The sequence below is a fragment of the Ceratosolen solmsi genome, unplaced genomic scaffold, assembly GCF_000503995.2.
Source record: "Ceratosolen solmsi marchali unplaced genomic scaffold, CerSol_1.0 scaffold47, whole genome shotgun sequence".
Taxonomy (NCBI): domain Eukaryota; kingdom Metazoa; phylum Arthropoda; class Insecta; order Hymenoptera; family Agaonidae; genus Ceratosolen; species Ceratosolen solmsi.
Genome location: NW_011948419.1, coordinates 5,068,840 through 5,091,402, shown reverse-complemented (window position 1 = coordinate 5,091,402; position 22,563 = coordinate 5,068,840). Strand labels below are relative to the sequence as shown.

Sequence of the window (22,563 nt, the reverse complement as noted above, 5' to 3'; positions counted from 1 at the left end):
GAAGTTTAATAGCTTGGAAGTGCTTTGTAACTGTCAATGATTAGTGTATACGCATACACTTTGAATATAATAAATTCAAAATATGCATAATTTCAAACCAAATGTAACGATATTTTTTAAAATAAAAGACTAATTAATTTATTTAATTGCACAAAAATTTCTTATCTATAAACATCGATTTATTGCGATAAAAACAAATATAATTTAATAATTGACAATACTTAAATATAGATATTTTAAGAATTGGTAAATTTAAGAATATTTAAATATACATGTTTTAGTAATTAACAATATTTAGAATAAATTTTACAATTAAATAACCATTTAATTTATTAATAATATAGGACTCATAATAATTATTAGATTTATTAAGGCTATTGAAATTTAATTTATTTCTTGTCTGATTTAATTACAACGAACTTAAATTTTAAATGAATACTCAAACGAGATCCAACAAAACCAATTTAAAATTAAAACTTTTATTTTTTATAAAAATAATAATTATACAAGTGTTAATAGTATTTGAATAATTATTAACAAATTAAAAGTATCTGCTAATATAATAAATTCTACATAATTTTTACTAATTTGAAAATATGATTCTGAAACAATGAATTATTTTTATAACTTCAGTTCGCAAATAATTAAATATTTATTAAAAAAATACTTGCGTTTACTAACTATTCGCACTGAGTATTTATAGAAAATAAATCCCAACAAATTTTGTTAACATTTAAATTAAATAAAAGTATATAAAAGTGAAAACTATCGTGTAAAAATATAGAAAGTATGTGATTATATAATTAGAACCTTTTCTTTTCTTCAAAACAAAATACTTTATTATAGTATAAGCCATTAGCCACTCATAAATTACATAAAACCCATAAATTATATAAAACTTAAAAGCAATTTTGTTATACGTATATTAAATACGGTTAGTTTTAATATTTTTCCACGCATAGAAAATCTCACGAAATCATTGTCACAAATAGAATACAGTAATACAGCACATAATCATACTATGCTATTTGCGATGCAACACAGTTCAATCATCCGTATTGTCCTAGCCATGCGTTCGCCAAAACAGCGATTTACGTAACAGTAGTGCGTGCATGAGCACACGTTGTAGTCACAAAAGAAAGGATATAAATATTTTATCTTCATATATGGTTATATAAGGTACCCAATACAAATACAAATTGAAATAATAGCAAGAGCCATAAGTAAATAAAATACATAACGCATCATGCATGCGCGCTTAGAATACTGAAGGTATTAAGACATCAGTCGACGACTGAACTATTCATCGTTTGTTTATCACCAAAACACGTTAGTTATGCTAGAAAAGCTCTCACCAAAATGCAAAAAAATTGTAAGCGGTGAGACGTCGGTTCTGGTTCATGACGTTGCATCGCCCTACGACTTTGATTACGAGTATCGTATAAGGCGAGAAAAGCAAAAAGCAATCGACCACTCATGATTTACACGCCTTGCCCAAGTACTTTGACGTTAAGCTATTTACACAATAAGACTCTCGAAATGGTTTCGCTTCCCTTTTTCATCCCTGAAATTTGGTCACCTATTTACTTATCATGTATTGCATTTGCCAATACTTAAATTGATACGCAGCAAAAATATAAATAGTATAGCAAGGTTGTATGATATGTTCTTTGATCCAAGTGTTTTACGTAACCTTTGATGACTGAAACTTGAAATCGTTTAAGTAAATACACGTTAGATTGAATGCAAATAATTTAATTACAGTCATAATTATTTTATACCTATATATTTCAATAAGCTATTTAAATTCGATTTTGCTATTCACTATTTACATTAATATTCTTGAAATTTTATAATAAAAAATTTGAGACTTAATTTATAAAAAAAATAAATAAATAAATAGCAATATATTTCATTAAATATTTCCTTAATTCATTAACACACTATGATTTATAAATGCTACATTAATGAAATATGAATTAAATAAGGTGATTAATACATCATAATATGTCATAAAATACAACTATAAACATACTAAATAGTACGGATAAAAATATTGTAAATGAATATTAAGATAGAATAATACTAAATTATGGGCAATTGATAAAACAGGGGTGCATATGACAGAGAAAGAAAACCAGGGAGAGAATATCAGACGACCCGGAAGCATGCAATGTGCAGTTACATTGGCAGCTATGAGCGGTTGGCACATACATTACATACGCTAAGTGCCCCATGGTCAACGCTTTTCTCTGTTTCTCTCTCTTCCTCATTGAAAATTAATTTCTTTATAATAATTTGCGTTTTATGAAATTACAATAAATATTTAAATAATATTCATTTTATCATAAAATAGTATTTTATGATTTTATTTATTTATTATTTATTTATTTATTATTTATTTTATTTATTTTACGATTAAATTTTAAATAATTTAATTTCGACCATATGTTAACTGTTTGATATTATGCATATATTTGATTTAACTAAGATAATAATTTAATTATTTTAGATTTATTTATATATACTTTAGATTTATTAAATTTGTATATTACTTTTATACAAGAATACTCAGTTATTTACTTTATTAATAATATAATTGAATCAGAGATTTTTAATACACTATAGAGTTAAATGTTCGAATTAATTATATTAAAAATTTAATTTGAAGATAAATTAATTTCATAAACAATATATTTAATAGTTTCTTAAAATAATGATAAGTAAGGAACTACATGAAATATAAATAATAATAATATTATATTAGTATTATCATTTGGTACATGCAGGCTCACAGCACTCTCCATGGTATGCCGTTGCTGTCATTATCCAATCAAAGCACCGATCGAACTGCATTGCATCGGACAAAAAATAGCAAGAAAAACCACTACTTTCTACTACTCTTCTCGCCGCAGGATACTGCCGTTAGTCCATCAACGGCCCACACTTACATGTACATCTGAGCATTATCTACGGCTTTCTACCTCCCATCAATTAAGCCTTGAAAAACGAAGAAGAAGGAGAAGCAAAAAAGCCATAATTAACAGTCTGAAATACGAAGCAATATGAGCATCATTGGAGAGTCTGCACAATCTCGACGACGAATCTTCCCTCGCTTTCTTACACGTTACAACACGAGGAAAATTTCTTGGCGTAGCTTTGCCAACTTCCGAAAGTCTATCGATCCGCGATATATTTCGTGCCTTTCCCACAGTGAAAGGTTTCCACTCTTCTCCGCCTAATATATACATATATATATATATATATACATATATATATATATATGCTCGTCCTCGCCTCGAGAGTCATGGGAAGATGGGAAGAAGCAGAATAAAGAGAAGAAGAAGCAGTCGACTCATGGTCGCGAAAAATCGACTTTGAACGTACACAAGAGTACAGTGCACGTTATACAGGCGAGGCTGCTGCAAAATCAGAAAGAGAAAGGGGGATGGGAAGAGGGAGAGAGAGAGAGAGAGAGAGAGAGAGAGAGAGAGAGAAAAGTGGAAGGAGAAGCCATCGCGCCTTGGGATCACCTTATGTAAAAGGCCTCGGCTCTCGCGACTCTTCCGCGTGTCTATGTGCAGTTACTCGCCAGCAGGTATAATACGCGAACCTGAGCATGGCTTTGTGCAGCATAAGTGTATGTGAAAACGAGAATGTATATGTAAGAAGGCGCGCATGCCTTAAGCGACTACCGCAGCCACGAACAACTCATCGAGGAATGCTGCCGTGCGTGTGCGAACTCGAGGGTGGCTCCTCTTTGCGAAATAACGAGTTTTCTGACCCAAAAGCGCTATCTGAGTTCTGAACGCGATTTTAATTACCAACTTCGCAAAAGATATTGAAACAATCTCGAGGAAGTTCTTGAAGATTCGGATTGCCACCACGAGCTCTCTATTCCTACCAAATGGAATTCCCTTACGAAGCATGTTTCATTAAAACCAACGCACTCTCGATAGATGCTTGGAAGTCAATATAAGAGCGAAAACTGTAGCCAGAATACCGCGGAATTAGTGGAATCTGATCAAAATTTAATTCTCAATTGTAATATGAACTATAGGGCTTATAAAGAAGATCATTTCTTATCCATTGTACAATCTTCTGAAAAATTATATTGCTTATATATTATTATATATTATAATGTTCCTAATAGTTCCAACAGACTGCAACTTCGTATATGAATTAATATTCTATTATAAAAATCAGATCTCCTATATATTATAAATGTATTTATAAAGCATTTAAAAGTTTCAAATATTAAAAATTAAGTTTCAAAATCAATTCGTGAAGTTACTAAAAAAAGCAAGACATTAAAAGTATATTTTTCATACGTATGTAAGTAGGATAAATATCGACTAAAATAAGATTGGAATGAAATTTTAACCATATTTTGATATACCATATCTTATTTAAACCTACTAAAATATAGCTTTTATATAGTGTATAATTTTAATACAATATTTTTACTCAATACAATGCTTAGGTTTTTATTATTTTCTTTATTTGTGTTAATTAAACATAATTAATGTCACAGCATAGTAAATAAATATTTTAATTAATTATTAATTATTATAATTATTGAGAAAATTTAAATCCGTGGAATAACAATATTACTTCTGCGTCAATATTGAATTATGAAACTACCAATTACATTGCATACAATGAATATTTATTCGATTTAAATCAAATTATACCATGTTTAAATAACACATTAAACTGTGGATCAGTAATCATCCTTCGATACGGTTGCGATCGGTTCTTCCAACAATAGAATTTGATAGATGGTTTCAAGTTTAGATATTTTACCGAGTACTCGAATTTTGTATATAGATATATATATCAGTCATACTCTAATTGCATTTAACTTGGATAATCTAATGAAACGAGTCATCAAATCACATATTTGGAATGCAATTGGAGTAAAACTAAACTGTTGATATTTTTAATTTGAGCGCATAAGTGAAGTATTATTTCAAAAATACAATTGAATATTTTATATCAGATATGTCATTGAATACATAATATATTATTGTTGTTTTACATTTGATACAGATAAGATTTTTTTAATTTTCAATTTGTATAAATTCATATAATAAACTAAATATAATTAGCTCATTTAGTAACATCTGATCTAAACCATTAATACTAAAATTATTTTAATATATGTATAATAACAGAAAAATCTGGAATGTAATTCAAGTAAAATTTTTTCATTAAAAAAACTATGGATACCAAAATATATTAAATATTATCTATAATAATTATAATTATACACTTTTTATTAATCCTGATTTATGAACAGCTTCATAAGCCGTATAGAAATTTAATGTTTCAAACCATTCTTTTTGAAAAATTATTATTCAATTTTTATAAGGATACAAAATTCTATTTTGTGACCAAGAACTGATTGCAAAGAAGATTCATAAAAATGTAAAATGAAGCACAAACATGCATATATAATTATAAAATTGATTATGTTAAATTCATTTTAATAGAAGGCTTATTTTATTGTAATCATCTAAATGATAATTGATAATACTGTAGTATAAACAATTTTTCAAATAAAATAAATGCTAGAAGGAGTTATCAATATTTTTATATAAGTGATTTTATTTTATTTTATATGAGCACAATGTATACAACCATACATCTGGTTCCAAATAAATTTTAAGATTTATCTCATAAAAATGAATGTATCACCATTTTTCTGGAAAATAATACGAAATATTATTTCTGCTTACGAATTTAATAATTTTACACTATTAATAATGAAGTTAATGAAATAATTCTATTTTTATTTAAATATATACAATCAAAAGTATATTAGATAATATATAAGACAACACAAAGTACTTTACTTGTATATTATATTATATACTTCCCGACTTACACTACCTCTATTATATTTATTTACTCTAAATAAAAGGCCATTTCATTTTCAATAAATAAATTATATGAAAATATTAACGTAATTACATCAATATTTCAAATAAAATATAGTATTTAAAAAATACGAATTTATAAAAATTATAAAATTTTATTAAATAGTATAAGAATCTCGCAAAGTATAAACAATGATTCAAGTTAATTTACCGGAAACTATGTCATTAATATACTTAATATGAAAGAATTTTCTTATCTTAAGATCTTTAATTTATTTCATTCTTTTTAAATATATAAAATAGAGTACTTATTTAATTAGATTAGTCAGTTAAATAAAAGCATAAATAAAACATTATATTATAAGCAATCTTTAGTTTTACTTATATATTATTCATCTTATAAAAATATATATTAAAATTAAAAAATTAAAAAAAAATTTCTTGAAATAATAAAAATATAATTCAAATAGATGAGTAAAGTGGAAGCTATTTAAAGTGAACAAAATTTAAGCTAAAAGAACATTACATTTATGTATGATTTTATTATACGTTTATGTACATGTATTTATAATTACTTAATTAAGCTCATAAAGACTAGCTATCGACTTTAGTTATAAAATCTCTTCTGTAGCTCATCGTATAAACAAATTCTCGTTTTTTTGCGTAAGCCACGTTGCATTAATTATATCAGTACGAAATGACAAATAGAAATATATGTATTTAAGATTGAGGAGATCGAATGACGATCACCCATTTTCTTTATATATGAGCGAATGCGATTGTAATGAACATGACTTTGCTTTCTTGTACGTTCGTTCTATTGTATTCATCTTAGTTTGCATATGTAACGCGATTCTGGATGATTGATGGATGTATTTATGTATTGTTAATTTTCATGAGATTTTAAACTTATAAGTACGTTAAATAAACGAATTTCGCTTAACTTATAACAGCTTTTACAAAAGTAATTATTCAAAATTACATAGATACATAGAATTTCATTGATTGCCCCTAAAATAGATTCATTTGTATTAAGATTTTATTATGCAGTAAAGATATTTATAAGATACAATTTCTTAATAGCTGAAATCTACAATATCTTAATAAATTATATAATTAATACCTTAATATAGTATGAAATTCTATTTATTGTTTTTAATTCAAGCACACTTCACTGATAACTATCGTTAAAACATTATATGAGGATCAATATTGATTTAGTAATAATCACACCTAATACATACATACATAAATCGTATAAATCTATCTACATTATTTTTTGTTTGCTATAATAGCCTTAATATTTGTTAAATGCTTGAAAGTTGATACTTTTAATTGATTACATAAATGAATTTTAAAAGATTTAAATGTATTTCTTAAATACAATTTTTAATTCATAAGAAAATATTTAATCAGATAAATAATGTTTATTTATTATCTTATTGACTTTATGCGCGGAAATTGATACGACTTTGATTTTATTATACGTTTATGTACATGTATTTATAATTACTTAATTATCATTAACTACGCAGCTGGGGGGAGGGGGATTTTAAAATTTCGTGCCGAAGATAACCTTATGACGGGATTTGAAATGAATTGATTAATTTCATCGTTAGCTACTGTACACACATCAAGCTATTGTATTGAAATGATGTGTATACTCATTGTATTGTATTCGCAATTTACATGATTTTAAAATAGCGCTTAAAATAATTTTCTGCGTACGCTTTATACTATTATTTAAATTTTATATACATTAAAAAGAGAGTATTAATGTATATGTACGAAAATTGCTGTAAAAATAGTATTATAAGAGTAATTAACCAATATTATACATTATATATCAATAAAATTAATTTATTTATATGCATTAAAAACATTTCTCTGAAATTTAATGTTACTTATTAAATCATTTAGGAAAACTAAAAATAAAATACTAATCGGTATATTATTAAAGCTAATTTATTAAAGTATTTTTTATAAATAGATAAATGATTGATCAAGTACAGAATAAACGAGGACTTCTCGTTACAAAATCTTTAGAAAAAAAACCTATTATTTGCAATAAAAATTTATTGAAAATTTTTAAAAATTTAATTTGTATGTAATTTACAATCTGTTCCTGTTTTTCCAAACTATTTTTGAAATAGAAAAACTGATAAAAAAATAAACAACACATTGTAGAGCAGAATATATGAAATTTAAAAAGAATTATTTTAATCTATCTACCGAAAAATATTTATTCATTTAAAAAATATACAAGAAAAACAATCGATAATTTTTATAAATGAAAATAAATAAAAAAATTAATTTTGTGCTACAAATAATTTTTCTAATTAAATATAATTCTAAATTTCAATTAATATAAGTAAATTGTTATTGACAGAGTTTTATATATGAAATAATTTAAACCGTGTTAAGAAAAATAAGAAAATTGTATGTATTAGAAAATATACATAAAAATTGCAATTTAAGAGTAAAAAGAACTCAGTAAGTACAATATGATTGAAGAAAAATTACAAATATTTCTTCCTGTGCAACGTTTCTCCATAGCAACAATAAATTTCCGCGAAGGACATATTTCTTCTGAGCATCTAAGAAAAAAGGAATGCATTGAAACACTGGCTATTCACCACAATCATACCCACTCTCTTTATCTTTAAAGTCGTCCTAGCTAGCAGAAAAACTAAACGATACAAGAACAGAATTAGTTAGCTTAGGAATTTCTCAACTTCGGTCTGTGTGACGTGCTTATTTACCGTCAATGTCTCTTACTATTAAGACATTATAAAACGATATACTTTGATATAATTTCCTCCGAAACATTTTTTAATAATTCTCTGATATTTGATATGTCGCGTAAATTACGGAAAAAAATAATAAAAAGGATTACATAACATTTAAATAGCAAATGATTTCCACTAGTCACAAATTATCATTCCACAAAACTTAAAGATATGAGCATCACTGCTATTAGTTTTATTCATTTATTAAAAGTGAATTAAAAAAAGTGAATTTAAAAAGATATTGAATAGAAAATGAATATTAAAATATCTCTGTAAAAATATTACAATAATTCCGGCAATATTGATACATTAATAATTTAATTTCCAACAATCATTTTAAATTTAGTTATAAGCAGTATGTATGGAAGTTTTACCTACAAATCTTCTAAATTTTCTTTCCATTTGTAACAATGGAAAGTTATGTAGTAAATAAATAAATAAATAAATAAAACTATGTATTAAAATCTAAATGTTTACTTAATTAATTAAATTTTATTAATTAATTAATACAATATAAATAAACTCCTGAAATATTTACTCGCAAAATTTAATACAAATATTAAACAAATTGAAAATTTTTAGTACATAATTTTAAATATAACAGATAAAATCTTTATTGTCGCTTTAATATTATAAATTAACTCATATCCTCATTTTAACTAAAGTACTTGATTTATCGACAAAAGGACTTTATTTTAATTAATACAGTTCAATTTAATAAATACATAATTATGTAATCTTACGAAAATGAATGTATATATATATATATATTAAGAAATTTAATTTTAAATAATAGTATACATAATTGCTATAATAGAGAATACGAATTATTTAAAAAAAAAATATATTCTAAATACTTTTTTACATATAATGATTTAACCTGATTAAAAGTATCGTTAAAATAACAAATTCCTCGCAAGGTTGTTTATATAAATTCAGAAAAATAATATTTAAAAAGGATACAAAATAAATTAAATATAAAAATACTGTGGAAAAGGAAATTAACAAGACTTTTTATTCTAAATAACGGTGAATGTACAATTCAGAATAAGTATGCAATCATGGTATTTTATATAGATTCCACGATATTATTAAAAATTACAACTTTACGAATTTAATAAAAAATAAAATGCTGTAATCATAGATTATAAATTCTAAAAACAATTTTTTGTAATATTATATATTTATGAGCATGTGAAAATAAAAATAATGTGATTTTTATAGTTAAACGTAGTAACTTTTATCTGTTTAAAGATAGTTGAATGATACTGCAATGTAATGATAAAATGATAAGTATGCATATAAATATCTTGAAATAACTATTTGTATTAAATTAATCATTGATGTCGAATAAAATACAATACTATTTAAAATATATACATTATAATTTTTCGATAGATTTTAAGAATATTTTCACTTTTTTGAGAATGTATCAGAATTAAAGACAAGGAAGTATTTCGTTGCGAAAAATATACAAGTTTTTATGAGTATAATGTCGTGAGAATCTATGTCGGTTATATTTATACCCTGAAATACGTTCTTTTTTTCTTATAATTACAAAGGTTGATTTCAATTATTATATTGTAACAATAGTTTTTGTTCCTACTAAAAGCAATTTTTAATTACAATTTTTTCAAATTTTCTAACATTATTTAATAAGGTGTATGTACACAACAACTTTGTTTATAGATAGAATATTACTATTACTGAATATTTAGTATTAAAATATTAATTATTTATAAGTAAATTATACGTCGAAAAATTTCTATTAATTTCTGAATTTTTATATACTATAGAATATTTCACAATTCGTCTACGATGAAATTCTATACTTTTAAATTTGTACTAACAATCATATGACTTAATTAATATATTTTTTTGATAAACTAATCAATTATTTACTGCAACAATATTTTTTTCGCTTTCATACACTATATTTTGTATTGATTATTATATTTTCAATGTTCTTTTAATATGATATAAATAAAAATTTAGAAAATGACATAAAATTTATTTTCTAATAATTATATTTTCTTAATTTTACAATAGTTCTTTGTATTTGTTTATTCAATATACAAAGATATTTATAAAAAAACAAAGTGTCTAATAATCAAATACAGCTTAAGTGTAGATACATATGCTTTCAGGTTCCATAAACAATACATAATAGTAGAACATAATAGTTAAATCCATGATTTGTCAATCAAAAATGTGAAGTTTAAACTTTAAAAAAATGTGAATGGTTAACATATATGTATAGTTAGTTAACGTTACTATGAATATTTTATTAAACTTAATGAGGATAATTATGAATGGTGACGGTGCATTCTTTCAAAGAATAAGTTACGTGATAATTACAATAACCCAAAGAGCGTCAGCGAATTGGCTTAGGTGCGAGTGAGCGATAGTATTCTTAATATTCTTAAATCCTCGGATTGCTATTTAAGATTAAATTGTCTCATGTGCATGCCATTGTTTATACACGTGTCAGTGGCAGATTCTTCCTCTGTGAATCGGAGCACTTGCAATTCACATATCAAACTTCGGTCACGCAAGTCGACGCGTAATGATTTACGCAACCCAGAGGGACACGCGACTGTGTACGTATGCGTTTCTATTGTCCTTCTCTTGAAAAACACATTTACGTACATATACGAGCCACAATACGTACTAGGTAGTAACATATGAGTTTGAGACAGTAGGAGAATCGTAAGGCAACACGGAAAAAAACACGACTAAGATCGAGGTGACAAATGAATAGGAAAACTCCGCATTTTTGCGGGATATATACGTTAATAGTAAACTGGGAGAATAATATACACCATTGCCCATACGACTATTAGTAGGTCTTGTGAAATATGTTCCGAACACTAATATTTTCATCTCTCGTATTACCTGAAAACGTTCCTAAGTGAATTACACATTGGTACAGTAATCATAATGTGAATAAAATAATAAATTTTTTGTCTTTATTTTATTAAAGTGTTTTAATAAAGTTAATCTTATTAAAGTAAATTACACTACTTTACAAATGAAATATATGAGTATGAGGAAAATTATAATAAATACAAGTTTAATAAAATAGTCAACTTTTAATAAGAATTTTATATTAAGAAAATTTAACAATATAATGCATTTATGTCCTAAATTTAATAATAAATAGTTTTTCTTTGTCTTCAATTTTTGATTTTATTATAGAAACAAGTATTATTTATAAATTTAGAATATTAAATTAACCAATAGAAATTAGTAAATAAAATAACAATTTATTAACAATTTGTAATCAATACTGGAAAACCTATATTTATAATTATATTATAATTATTTTATATATAAATAATATATAAATAAAATATATAAATAAATAAATAATATATAAATTATTATATATAATATATAAATAAAATATATAAATAAATAAATAATATATAAATTATTATATATAATATATAAATAAAATATATAAATAAATAAATAATATATAAAAATATATAATATACAAAATAATAAATAAATTATATTATAAATGAAAAAAATCTATCATTTTTAATGATATTGTTAAGCATACGAATTTACTCAATTATTATTTACATTACATAATTGAATACAATAAACTAGGAATGGATCATTTTTAAAACTAATTCAAAAATAATAATATTTTATCATGATTTATGATAATTATAAAAATTATGAATTTCAAATACAATTCTGTTAGAATTTAATATTTAATTATATTAGTTTCGAATTTACATAAGCAAAATTATATTAAGTTCTATGTTATATATAAAATGTTATATAATTTTACTAATAATAATTTACATCACGTTTTATGTATTGAGTCATAATATTAATAACAAATTTTGTTACTATTTGAAAACAATCAGTTACTTAACTACTTTGAGTCTTTTAATTATTCGTTTAATCACTAATTGCACATACAATAATACCTTCAAGGATGTATACCATATATAAAAATGCAAATGAAGTGAATTGTGTAAATCCCATAATGATTTAATAATCAATTTAGTGTTTATTATTCTGATTTCATAGTCATAAATTGTATAAATTCAAAATTTTCGTTTTCATAAAAAGTTAGAAATTGTAATATTCAAAAGATTCAAGTTATATTATAAAAAATCATCTTTCTAAATAGAATTACTTTAATGAATATTTTTAAAAATTAGTCAAAAATTTTGTAAAATTAAAGAATTAATTGTACTTCTATAAACATCTTTAATTTCCTCTTTTTTTCGTCATATCTTTAATCAAATTATCTTATAATTTTCACAACTTGGTTTTTAATCATTTTAAGATCTATTTTATCTAAAATGATTTTTACTTAGATTTTCTTAAGAATTTCATACATTAATTGATAAAATATAACTAATTGTTTCTGCTAACATACATAAATGATTGATTGAGATAATTTTTGTGTGGATGGATATCCGATAAAACCTAAACTAAATATGGTGATTAATGTATTTTATAAGCTTACAGATTTCATACTATAATTAACAAAGATAGTAACCAATGCATTGAAACACAATATGTTTTCCTCGATCCGAATTTCACAAAGTAACTCCAAATATTAGCAAATTTGATTTTCCGTGCTTAGACGACACAAACATATAATTTCGCAGAAATTCAAGAAACAGAAAAAAGCAACAGCAAAATAGGCTCGTATACCTAAAGAGCATTCTTGGGCGTTCGCAGTATTATATTATGCATCGTTTAGTGAGGCTCTACCGTAGAAGTGTCGCATTCGTGTACATGTTTATGCTCACGCAACTTCCAGTCTTCTCTTTAAAACAACTTTGTCATTTTCCTTAATATGCCCCTCCAATTCAAGTATGCATTTTTCTTTTCTTTTTCACCGCGTCGACCTTTTATTGGCAGCATATTTCTCGCTTAATATCATAATTGTTGGTTTTTTTTCTCATTACAGTTGAAGGTGTGCGGGCATTATTATGCAACATTTAACATGCAGTGATTATGAATTGAGCACACGCCAAGATGCGTGGTTGGAAATATACTTCTTTTTTAACATGCTAAAAAGTTTTAATAATATAAAGCATGAATAAATAATCTATAATTCGCTAACTGAGTAATCTTGATAAATAATCAATATTTGTATTGTTTTGAAATATGACGATATTTCTAAATTATATATCGATAACTAAAAGTATCTGAGAAACAAATATGGAACTAATTTCTTAGTTATAGACATTTATAAAGTTGATTATATAGATAATATATAGATAATTTGCTTATTTCGTTGGAATCATACAATACATGCAAATTATTTAACTGTGCCCACTTTATTCACTATTGTTTTCTATCTTCAACAATTTATTTTTAAAAGAATGATTATTTATTAACTTTACTTCTAGTATTTTTTTTTAATATTGATGTTATTAATAAAAAAATCAGCATTTATAATTATTTACGTTTTGAAGAACCTTTTTTATTTAAAATGTCAATTTAAATAAATTATTATTTTGCATGCAACAACTACATTTTCAAACTATCAACTTTGTCCACTTCTCATTTATATTAAATTGTTTATTATCAGATACAATTCATCGAAATATTTATATGCATTTAAAAATAATAAATTTATATGATTTAGTTTTTCATCAAAATTTTAATGAACAAATATTTATTCAATATTTACAAGTATTTTTAGAAATAATTTTATTAAAATACAAATGATGATAAGTAATTTTGATGAACGAATATTCATTTGATGTTTGTAAGTATTTTTGTAAAAAATACTACTAAATAATTTTCTGAAACATTAAATACATGAAGTATAAACAGAATAAAGAATAATACATTTTATTTAATTTAAAATTACAATACCTTTTTAAAAATACCTTCAGATTAAAATTATACAACATTCATAAGTATATAGAATACAGTAAGCCATGTACTAAATTTTAAGCCATTGAAAAAAATATTACCAGTAAAAATATTTTTAATCATGATATTAGTTGAAACTATATATATTATATATTATGTATATTTATCGTTGCAAGTAACATTATTCTATCAGAACTCATTTCTCAATAGCTGTAAGTGAAACAATGTGTAACTTTAAATGCGGTTATTCGTCGTATTCAAAGTAGATCTTGCGTTCAGATCAGAAAAGAGGCTATAAAATAAAATAAAAAGATGCAAAAGCCATGAACCAGACCATAAGCAAACGGTACAAAGAAGATATAGTCATTATACATATAGCGTAAAGTTGAAAAATATAATAGATAGACGTGATGAAACAGTAGAAAAAAGAAAAATTAAGAGACTCACCAAGCTGTTTCGACGCATACTGCTGTAGCAAACGCGTCCTTTTTTTTTCATAACCTTTTTGTGTGATATCTCCTACAACAAAATATAAAAAGAACAAAAATAATAATAATAATAATAATATATGTATATATATATATATATATATATAATTTGTCATATGGTTTCATAATACTATAAACTCAGAGATTAACTTCTACCATTCAATGAATGTGAAGAAATGTAATTCAATGTAATTGATTTTTATCTTAGATTTATAAATTTACAGAGTGTCATAAAATATCGAATATGATAAATAGTTTATATTATTAGATTACAAACAATTTAGACTTAAAATTAATATAATAGAAAAGTATGAATTGAATATTTGAATAAACATCTTAATATATAATAAATATAAATTTAATAAATAAATATTTTTATTTTTAAAAACGATATTTTAAAATTTTAAATATCCCACTAATAATGTAAAATTGTATAAAAATTTAGTGCAAATATTTTAACTTTCATTTAATTCCAAATATCTATTTGAAAGTACAATAATTAAGCTTACTCATATCGAACTATACATAAAATTTTCCTTAAGAAATATCATTTTTGATGAAATATTTTAAATATCCATAAAAAAATTGATCAACAAAAGAATTCTTGAAAGAATGGTTGAAAATGCATAATTTGCTTATAATGTACTATTAATATTATAGTACTATACCAGTATTTTATAATAGAATTTTTATTGCTACCCATAATAATAACTATATGATAAATTCATCTTACTTACAATTAAAAAAGCATTATTTTAATGTAAACTGTGATATATTTAATGATTTTTCATTTAAAATAACAGAAAAATTTAATTCGTCAAATAAATAATTCCAATAAGAAGACTCACATACTAATCTAAAAGAAAACAAATAAATGTGAACTACGGATTTATTATGACGCTGACAATTACATATCTCGAGTATGCAGAGTTGTCGAAATTAACGCATACATGCACAGTGCAGAGTCACGAAAAAAGCACAACAAACGAATGGATAGCTTTATCGCATTCTTGGGTAAAACTCGACCAATGCACGTACCGAGCCTGGCCGACAATGGAGAACGCAACTTGCCACGAAAGCGTCGACAAATCTCAAAGAAAAATCGCTCATTCATGTGTCTACCGAGCCAATAAAGCCTAATAATGTTACCGTTAAGTCAAGGCTTGCATCTCGTATTTATAATGAGTTAGAAAAATAATAGTACTAACAATTGGTTTCCGAATTAGTTGATAAAATATAATGTATTTTTTTTTATTTGTATTTAATTGCTATTTTAGAAAAAACGTATCTAACGTATTTGGAGAATTTAAAATTTAATAATATAAGATATAATAAATTAATGAGAAAAAAAATTTTTTTTACTTGACACACCTTAGTACATAAAGTATGTAAAATGCTTTTGTCGTGTAAATAAATTCATAAATACTTTATAGAAAATTACAAAACATTATAAGTATTGTTATTAATTATAATATTATAAATATTTCTATACGATTGTTCAAAATTTTCATTCAATAAATATTTTAATTTTGTGATATTGAAAACTAGAAGTTTAATCAAGTGATTAATAAACTAACATCGAAAAATCAATAAAATATAGTCTTTGTTCAACATTTTAAATAAAAAAATTTGAAACAATCAAGTTGTATGAATTTGAATCAACCAATGGATAAAAGAGGCATCGATTCAATAATGAAATAGTTCTCGCTGTGAGGAATATTTTACATTTTTATACCCACGCAACTGCGCATTACACGCAATGCATATTTACTAGCCAATGACCGTTTTATTCATCGAGTGAGTCTAAGTTATGCGTGCGTTATTCGAGCTATATCCTATCTATATGCCATGGAGTTATGCTTGGTAATCCGGCAAATATCCCGCAAATCGACATTATTTGAAGACAAAAAAGGAATGAGTCTGGTACTCATAAACAAACGACTATTTATTTGAATTTCCATTTATTTTAAAAATCTCATGAATTTTTGTAAGTATTAAAAAAATCATATTTCTAGGAATATAAAAAAAATACTTAAATATTAATTGAAATTATTATTCCTTTACTATATTTTTGAAGAACTTTTTTCTTTTAACAAATAAATTATTTTGTTTGTTCCAACAGTTATATTTATAACTTAAATTTATTAAAAAAAGTAATTATCTACATTTTTTTCGACACTTCAATCAATAAATAATAATTAGAAACATAATGATAGATAATTATTGATGTCTTTTATATTATTAAAATAGAAAATCTAGAATTTAAATTATTGTGATTAAAAAAAATTTATTTCATATTTCAGTTTTTTTTTGTTTTAAATACACAGGTTCTAATGCAATCATTAAATAATAAGATTTACTACAAAAATAATTGAATGACAAATTTTAAAAAAATGTGTAATGCAAAAATAAATTGTACATTTGAAATAATTAACAGTAACTATTTAATAATAAAATAGATATAAATAGTTATTTCGTACTTGTGAAATAATATAAAACAAAATAATAGATTTTGAACCTGATAATTTCTATAAAACTTTGTTTCAACTTAAAATGAAGTTCTCCATATAAAATTTAACTTGGAGATCAATACGGAAATCCTGTTTATCATTTTATTCTGAATTTAGACAATTTCATGTTGCAGTTATTTCATTAACATAAAAACGGGATTGGAAGAAAAATTCAATGCTAGTCTTAACACTTTCCATTTCATCGAGTTCGCAGGTATATTTCTAACTCGCGGGAACGATGAAAAAGAGCAAATAAATACGAAAATGCGATGTGAAGAAATGTAAAAGTCTCATCACGTAATTGTAATTTCGACTCTTCCGTTTCTTTGGCGGAAGTTTCGAAAAATTCCAGTGTATACATAAACTCGTGTGCACCCACATATATAAAGTATGTTCGAATACACATAAAAAATCAAGACAAAATTAAATATATTAAATTTAATAGAAAAAAAATTATAATAAACCGTTAAATATATGTATAACCAGATAAAACCATGATAGTTCGTTATATTGTAAGAAAATTAAAGAAGACAAAGCTAAATGAAGAGAGAGGAAACAGAGAATACAACAACATACGAAGCAAATTTCAGCGAGTAGAACGTTCAATCGTCACGCACCTTGCCTTCACGGAAAAAGGAAAATCTGCGATAAGAAATGCATGATTTAGAAAAATATGAAATCATGTAGGTACTATGTGCGTCAATGTGTTGTATACGCATAGCTCCAGGCAATACATGTGAGTTCGATACGCTACGCGGAAAGCGAGGAAGTGAATCTCGAAACGCATATCCGAGAGAACACGCGTTAGTCTTACGAAAATGCATGCGCGCGCATAATTGCACAATGCATAAGACTTTTATGCCTGTATTTTCCTTCTGTCTCTTTATTTATTTTCGGAAATTTTGGAAAATACGACTACGGCTTTTACTATTTAATATATTTTGTAAGGAATATAAAATAAATTTCTTGTAAGATTATATTTTTAATAATGTTTAGCAAAATATTACTATAATATTATTATACTACTATTCTAAGTATTATTATGAATGTTATTATAATAACAATACAAAACATTATTATTATATTGTTACAAATATTATTATAATAACAATAAAATATATTATTATTATATTGTGATAATAATAACCTTAACATTATTAATTGCTCTTGATACATTATATTCTTAGTACATTAATAAATATGTTGTTAAATAAATTAAATTGTTTTATATGCCATATTTTAACTTGATAACATTGAAAATTTTATGAAAACAAATCGAGTAAATGGCAATAGATAAATGATGTATAGATATTTCAAATACTCTAAAATATTGTTTATTATTCAATTAAATTTTATATAAAATTTCTTTGAATTAAATTGATGTAAGTTAATTAAATCAATCAAAATATAATATAATATTACTAAAAACAATTAAGAGGCTAAAAATATTATAATAAGAAAATACGTCTAAAAATTTTGTACGGAAGCAAGTTTTATGTCAAATAATGTAACAATTAACTAATGTATGTAATTTAAAAAATATAAACCTAATAATAGAAATAAATAATAACAAAAATATAATTTGTATTTTTATGTAAATAAATAGACATATAATTTTAGATGTGTAAGATATGTACTATTGGAAATATTTTAAAATATTCAATTTTTTGTTTTGTTGACAAATTTTCAGACATATTACAAAAAATAAATTTTATAAACTTATTATATAAATAAGGGTTTAGCAATCTTAAAAATTACCGAAAAGCAACTTTGAACTATAAAAATAAAAATATAAAAATATCACTGCAATTCAAAACATTTTTCTTTAATTCAAATATGCCTAAATTTAACCGTTTCTTGCAAGTATATAAGCAGCTAAATAATTCTATCTAATTTATGTATTGAAATGATAATGTACAGTATTCTTATACAGGAGTTTCTAAATATTATTATTCTGATAATTTGGTTTTTTATAACGTAATATATTAAAAATCATTTAAATTGTGAATGAAATGAAAAATAAAAATGCGATTTTTCATTTAAATAGAGAATGTAGTTATGTATTTTATTAAAAACCCTCTTACTGCATGGTCTTCTCCTGAGGGAGGATCGTCTTCTCGCTAGATAAACTGGCTGTCCACGGGCATTATTGCCTGCTATTCCTGGGCCTCGTCTCAACTGCGATCTTCTCCTCAGGGGTCGTCTTCTCTGGCCAGGCCCTACCTCTTGCTGCCTGCTGGCGGTACACGATCTTTGACCCTCAACTACCAATACAACTGAGCAATTTCTCCTTTCGTTTACTGTTTTAGCTTCAGTGACGTTCAGGTTCAGTGCATCTTTTGCATCCTTTTTATTACTACCAACAACCAATAAAACTCGGCGCTGTTCATCAGGCTCGCTTTCACTCGATGACGTGCAATCATATCGTGAATTGTGTACCACATTCTCGGCATTACTTTTCGCCACAAAACCTAGAAATTGGCTACTCGCAAAGAAATTACTTTTCGTTAAGCTACTGTCTTTCGACTTTTCACCGCGATATTCTTCGTAAAAAATCTTATCTTCATTGAAGTCACTTATTTTTGGTTTCAAAGATGCTAAACTCACCGCACTTGACAATAAAGATGAGGAATCGAGAGTAGATCCAGTGTCCATTTTTTTAGGATTCTGTTTTTCTTCTGATTTTTCTTCAAAGTCTCCTGATAGTAGAAGTTTTTTGTCATCAAATTCATCCGAAAGGTTCGAATCATTTGACCAATCATTACTTCTACTATCAACATTATCTCCATCAGATTTTCCGTCTTCTTGCGGTAAACATCTAACCTCTCTCCAAACTCTGCCACGTTGACGATTGGACCTCCGTCTTTCTGGTGGCACAAACCAAACAGGAGTATCCAATATTGTTCCAGGCTTACTCATAGTAATTTTTCGTCTTCTAGAGGCGTATGTTGCTCTTCGTCTACCACTACCCACAGAGCTTCTTCGAGATTTTCGGGTAGATGAAGCTGCAGCAGCTGTTCGTTCAAAATATCCTTCAGCACTAACACTCGGAGCTGGCTTCATAGGCGACGTTCTTTTATGCCTTCTAAATAGCCCATTTTTAGTAGTTAGAGCTGCTGCTCGTATATCCGTTGTTAACCTAGAGAAAGAAAGAGATAAACTAAATCCTGAAGTTCTTGTATTTGTTTCTTTTTTAATGGTAACTGGTTTCTCTGGCGCCGAAACAGTTTTGGCAATGGCAGATCTTCCCTTATATTTATCATCGAAATTAATTCCAATGCCTTGATTTAAAGATATAAGAGATTTGCTGTTTTTTGCTAAAAATGAAGAATCTTTCCAAATATCTGAACGAACATTTACCGTAGTAACACTACCGGACTTACAATCATTAGAAATGTTTCTGGCTTTATTGTTTACAATCATTTGAACATTTTCCATCTCACCTCTTTGCAATATTCTAGATTGCGATCTTGGAAAATGAGGTGATTTATCGAGTTCTATAAGTACCGACGAAACTCTTCGATTATCGTCATTATCAATCAGATTTTGTATAGGTGGTAGTACTATATTTCGCTTTGTAAATGGCCGATTTTCTTGTGAAATATAAATCTTTTCCTTAGAAGAGTCAAGGTTAAATTTGGAATCTTGAGATGAGTAAGAGTCTATTCTGGATTTTGTATCTCTAGATGAGTATGAAGAATCAACATCATTCAACCATTGGCCATATACGATTGTTCCTGCAGGTGTATCTCTCTTTACTTTTTTTTCATCTTCATCGTCTTCCTCTTCTACTACTTCGTTCATCCCAATAATTTCAACGCCATCGCGAGTGATTTTTTTCTCGTTTTTCTCATCCAAATCAAATTCTTCAGATACATTATCACCACCGTGAACCTGAATAATAGTTGGGCCTACAATATTTTTTGTTCTGGTTCGTGAAGACACTTCAATTGTTACCACTGAAGCAGCAGTGATAGTATCAGATGTATCATTAGCCTTCTGTAGTCTTGTACGTCTTTTACCACGATCCAGATAACTTTTCCTTATAGAGATGCGCTTGAAGGACTCACTCCGCTCGAAGGATGGCTCGTCCCGATCCTTCCTACGGCCGACGAGCCTCCTGAGGTTCTCGAAAGAGAGCGTCCTCATCTGGTGTTATTCAATTAACAAAATTTTTCTACATACACGATAACCGCTTTTAAAATAATATCATTCGACAATTTAATATTTTAATTTTAAATAACAAAATAATGTTTTTGTATCAGGAGTAGAGCTACCGAGATCTGTTATTTTATATATTTAATCACAATTTAAGAACTATAAATTTAAATCACTTCACTAATAAACTATTATGACGTATACATGAATAGCGAGGCGAGGTCCAGCTAACCAAAGTATACTGCGAGGAACATCCGAGGAGCACAGTTTTCATTTGACTTATTTATCGGGCCACTCTTTTACGCTTTCCCTCGACTACTACCGCGTATTACGAACATTAACAAAAACATTGGTGGAAACATCGATATTTTATGGATACTTCTTCAAAATCGATAGTTTATCGTTAAAGAAATTTAGTGTAGACAAGCCAAATAGCTTTGAAGATCACTAATTCATGATTAAGTTGATAATACATTTGAATATAGTAATAATGAAGAGGTCTAAAATATCATTTTATATTTTTATATACAAATTATATAATCTGTTACATTAATGCGTTCTTATTTCACATTGTATTTACTTTGGATACTTTATTCACTGTTTAGACATTAATGTTATCTGCTTGAGCTAACTTAAATTATATATTCTTATATCTTCCTTATCTCATTCTTCTTTATAGCTTTATTTATCCCCACTCTTTAAATTTCCTTTGTCATGTCACGTTGTACACTTGCTTTTCTAATTATCTTGAAACACTGTAAAATTCTTGCCTCTTAATTAATATTCATTATTACTATTCTTTTTCTTCATTCCATCTTTATTTCTATATTCTATATTAAACAAGCATATCTCGACAATTTATAAATTTCAATGA

General features: G+C 25.7%; 1 protein-coding gene across 1 annotated transcript in view; it reads right to left on the bottom strand.

Annotated features, from left to right (window-relative positions):
* The window catches only part of DIP2 (disco-interacting protein 2), a 46,006-nt gene extending 24,273 nt beyond the window's left edge, over positions 1-21,733 (bottom strand). The window contains exons 1-2 of the mRNA XM_011497532.1: positions 19,616-21,733; positions 14,981-15,052 (exon numbers count right to left, since the gene is read on the bottom strand). Of these exons, the coding sequence (XP_011495834.1) occupies positions 14,981-15,052; positions 19,616-21,680 (2,137 nt within the window). The 5' untranslated portion in view covers positions 21,681-21,733. The remainder of the gene's footprint in view (positions 1-14,980; positions 15,053-19,615) is intronic.
* Positions 21,734-22,563: the final 830 nt, after the last annotated feature.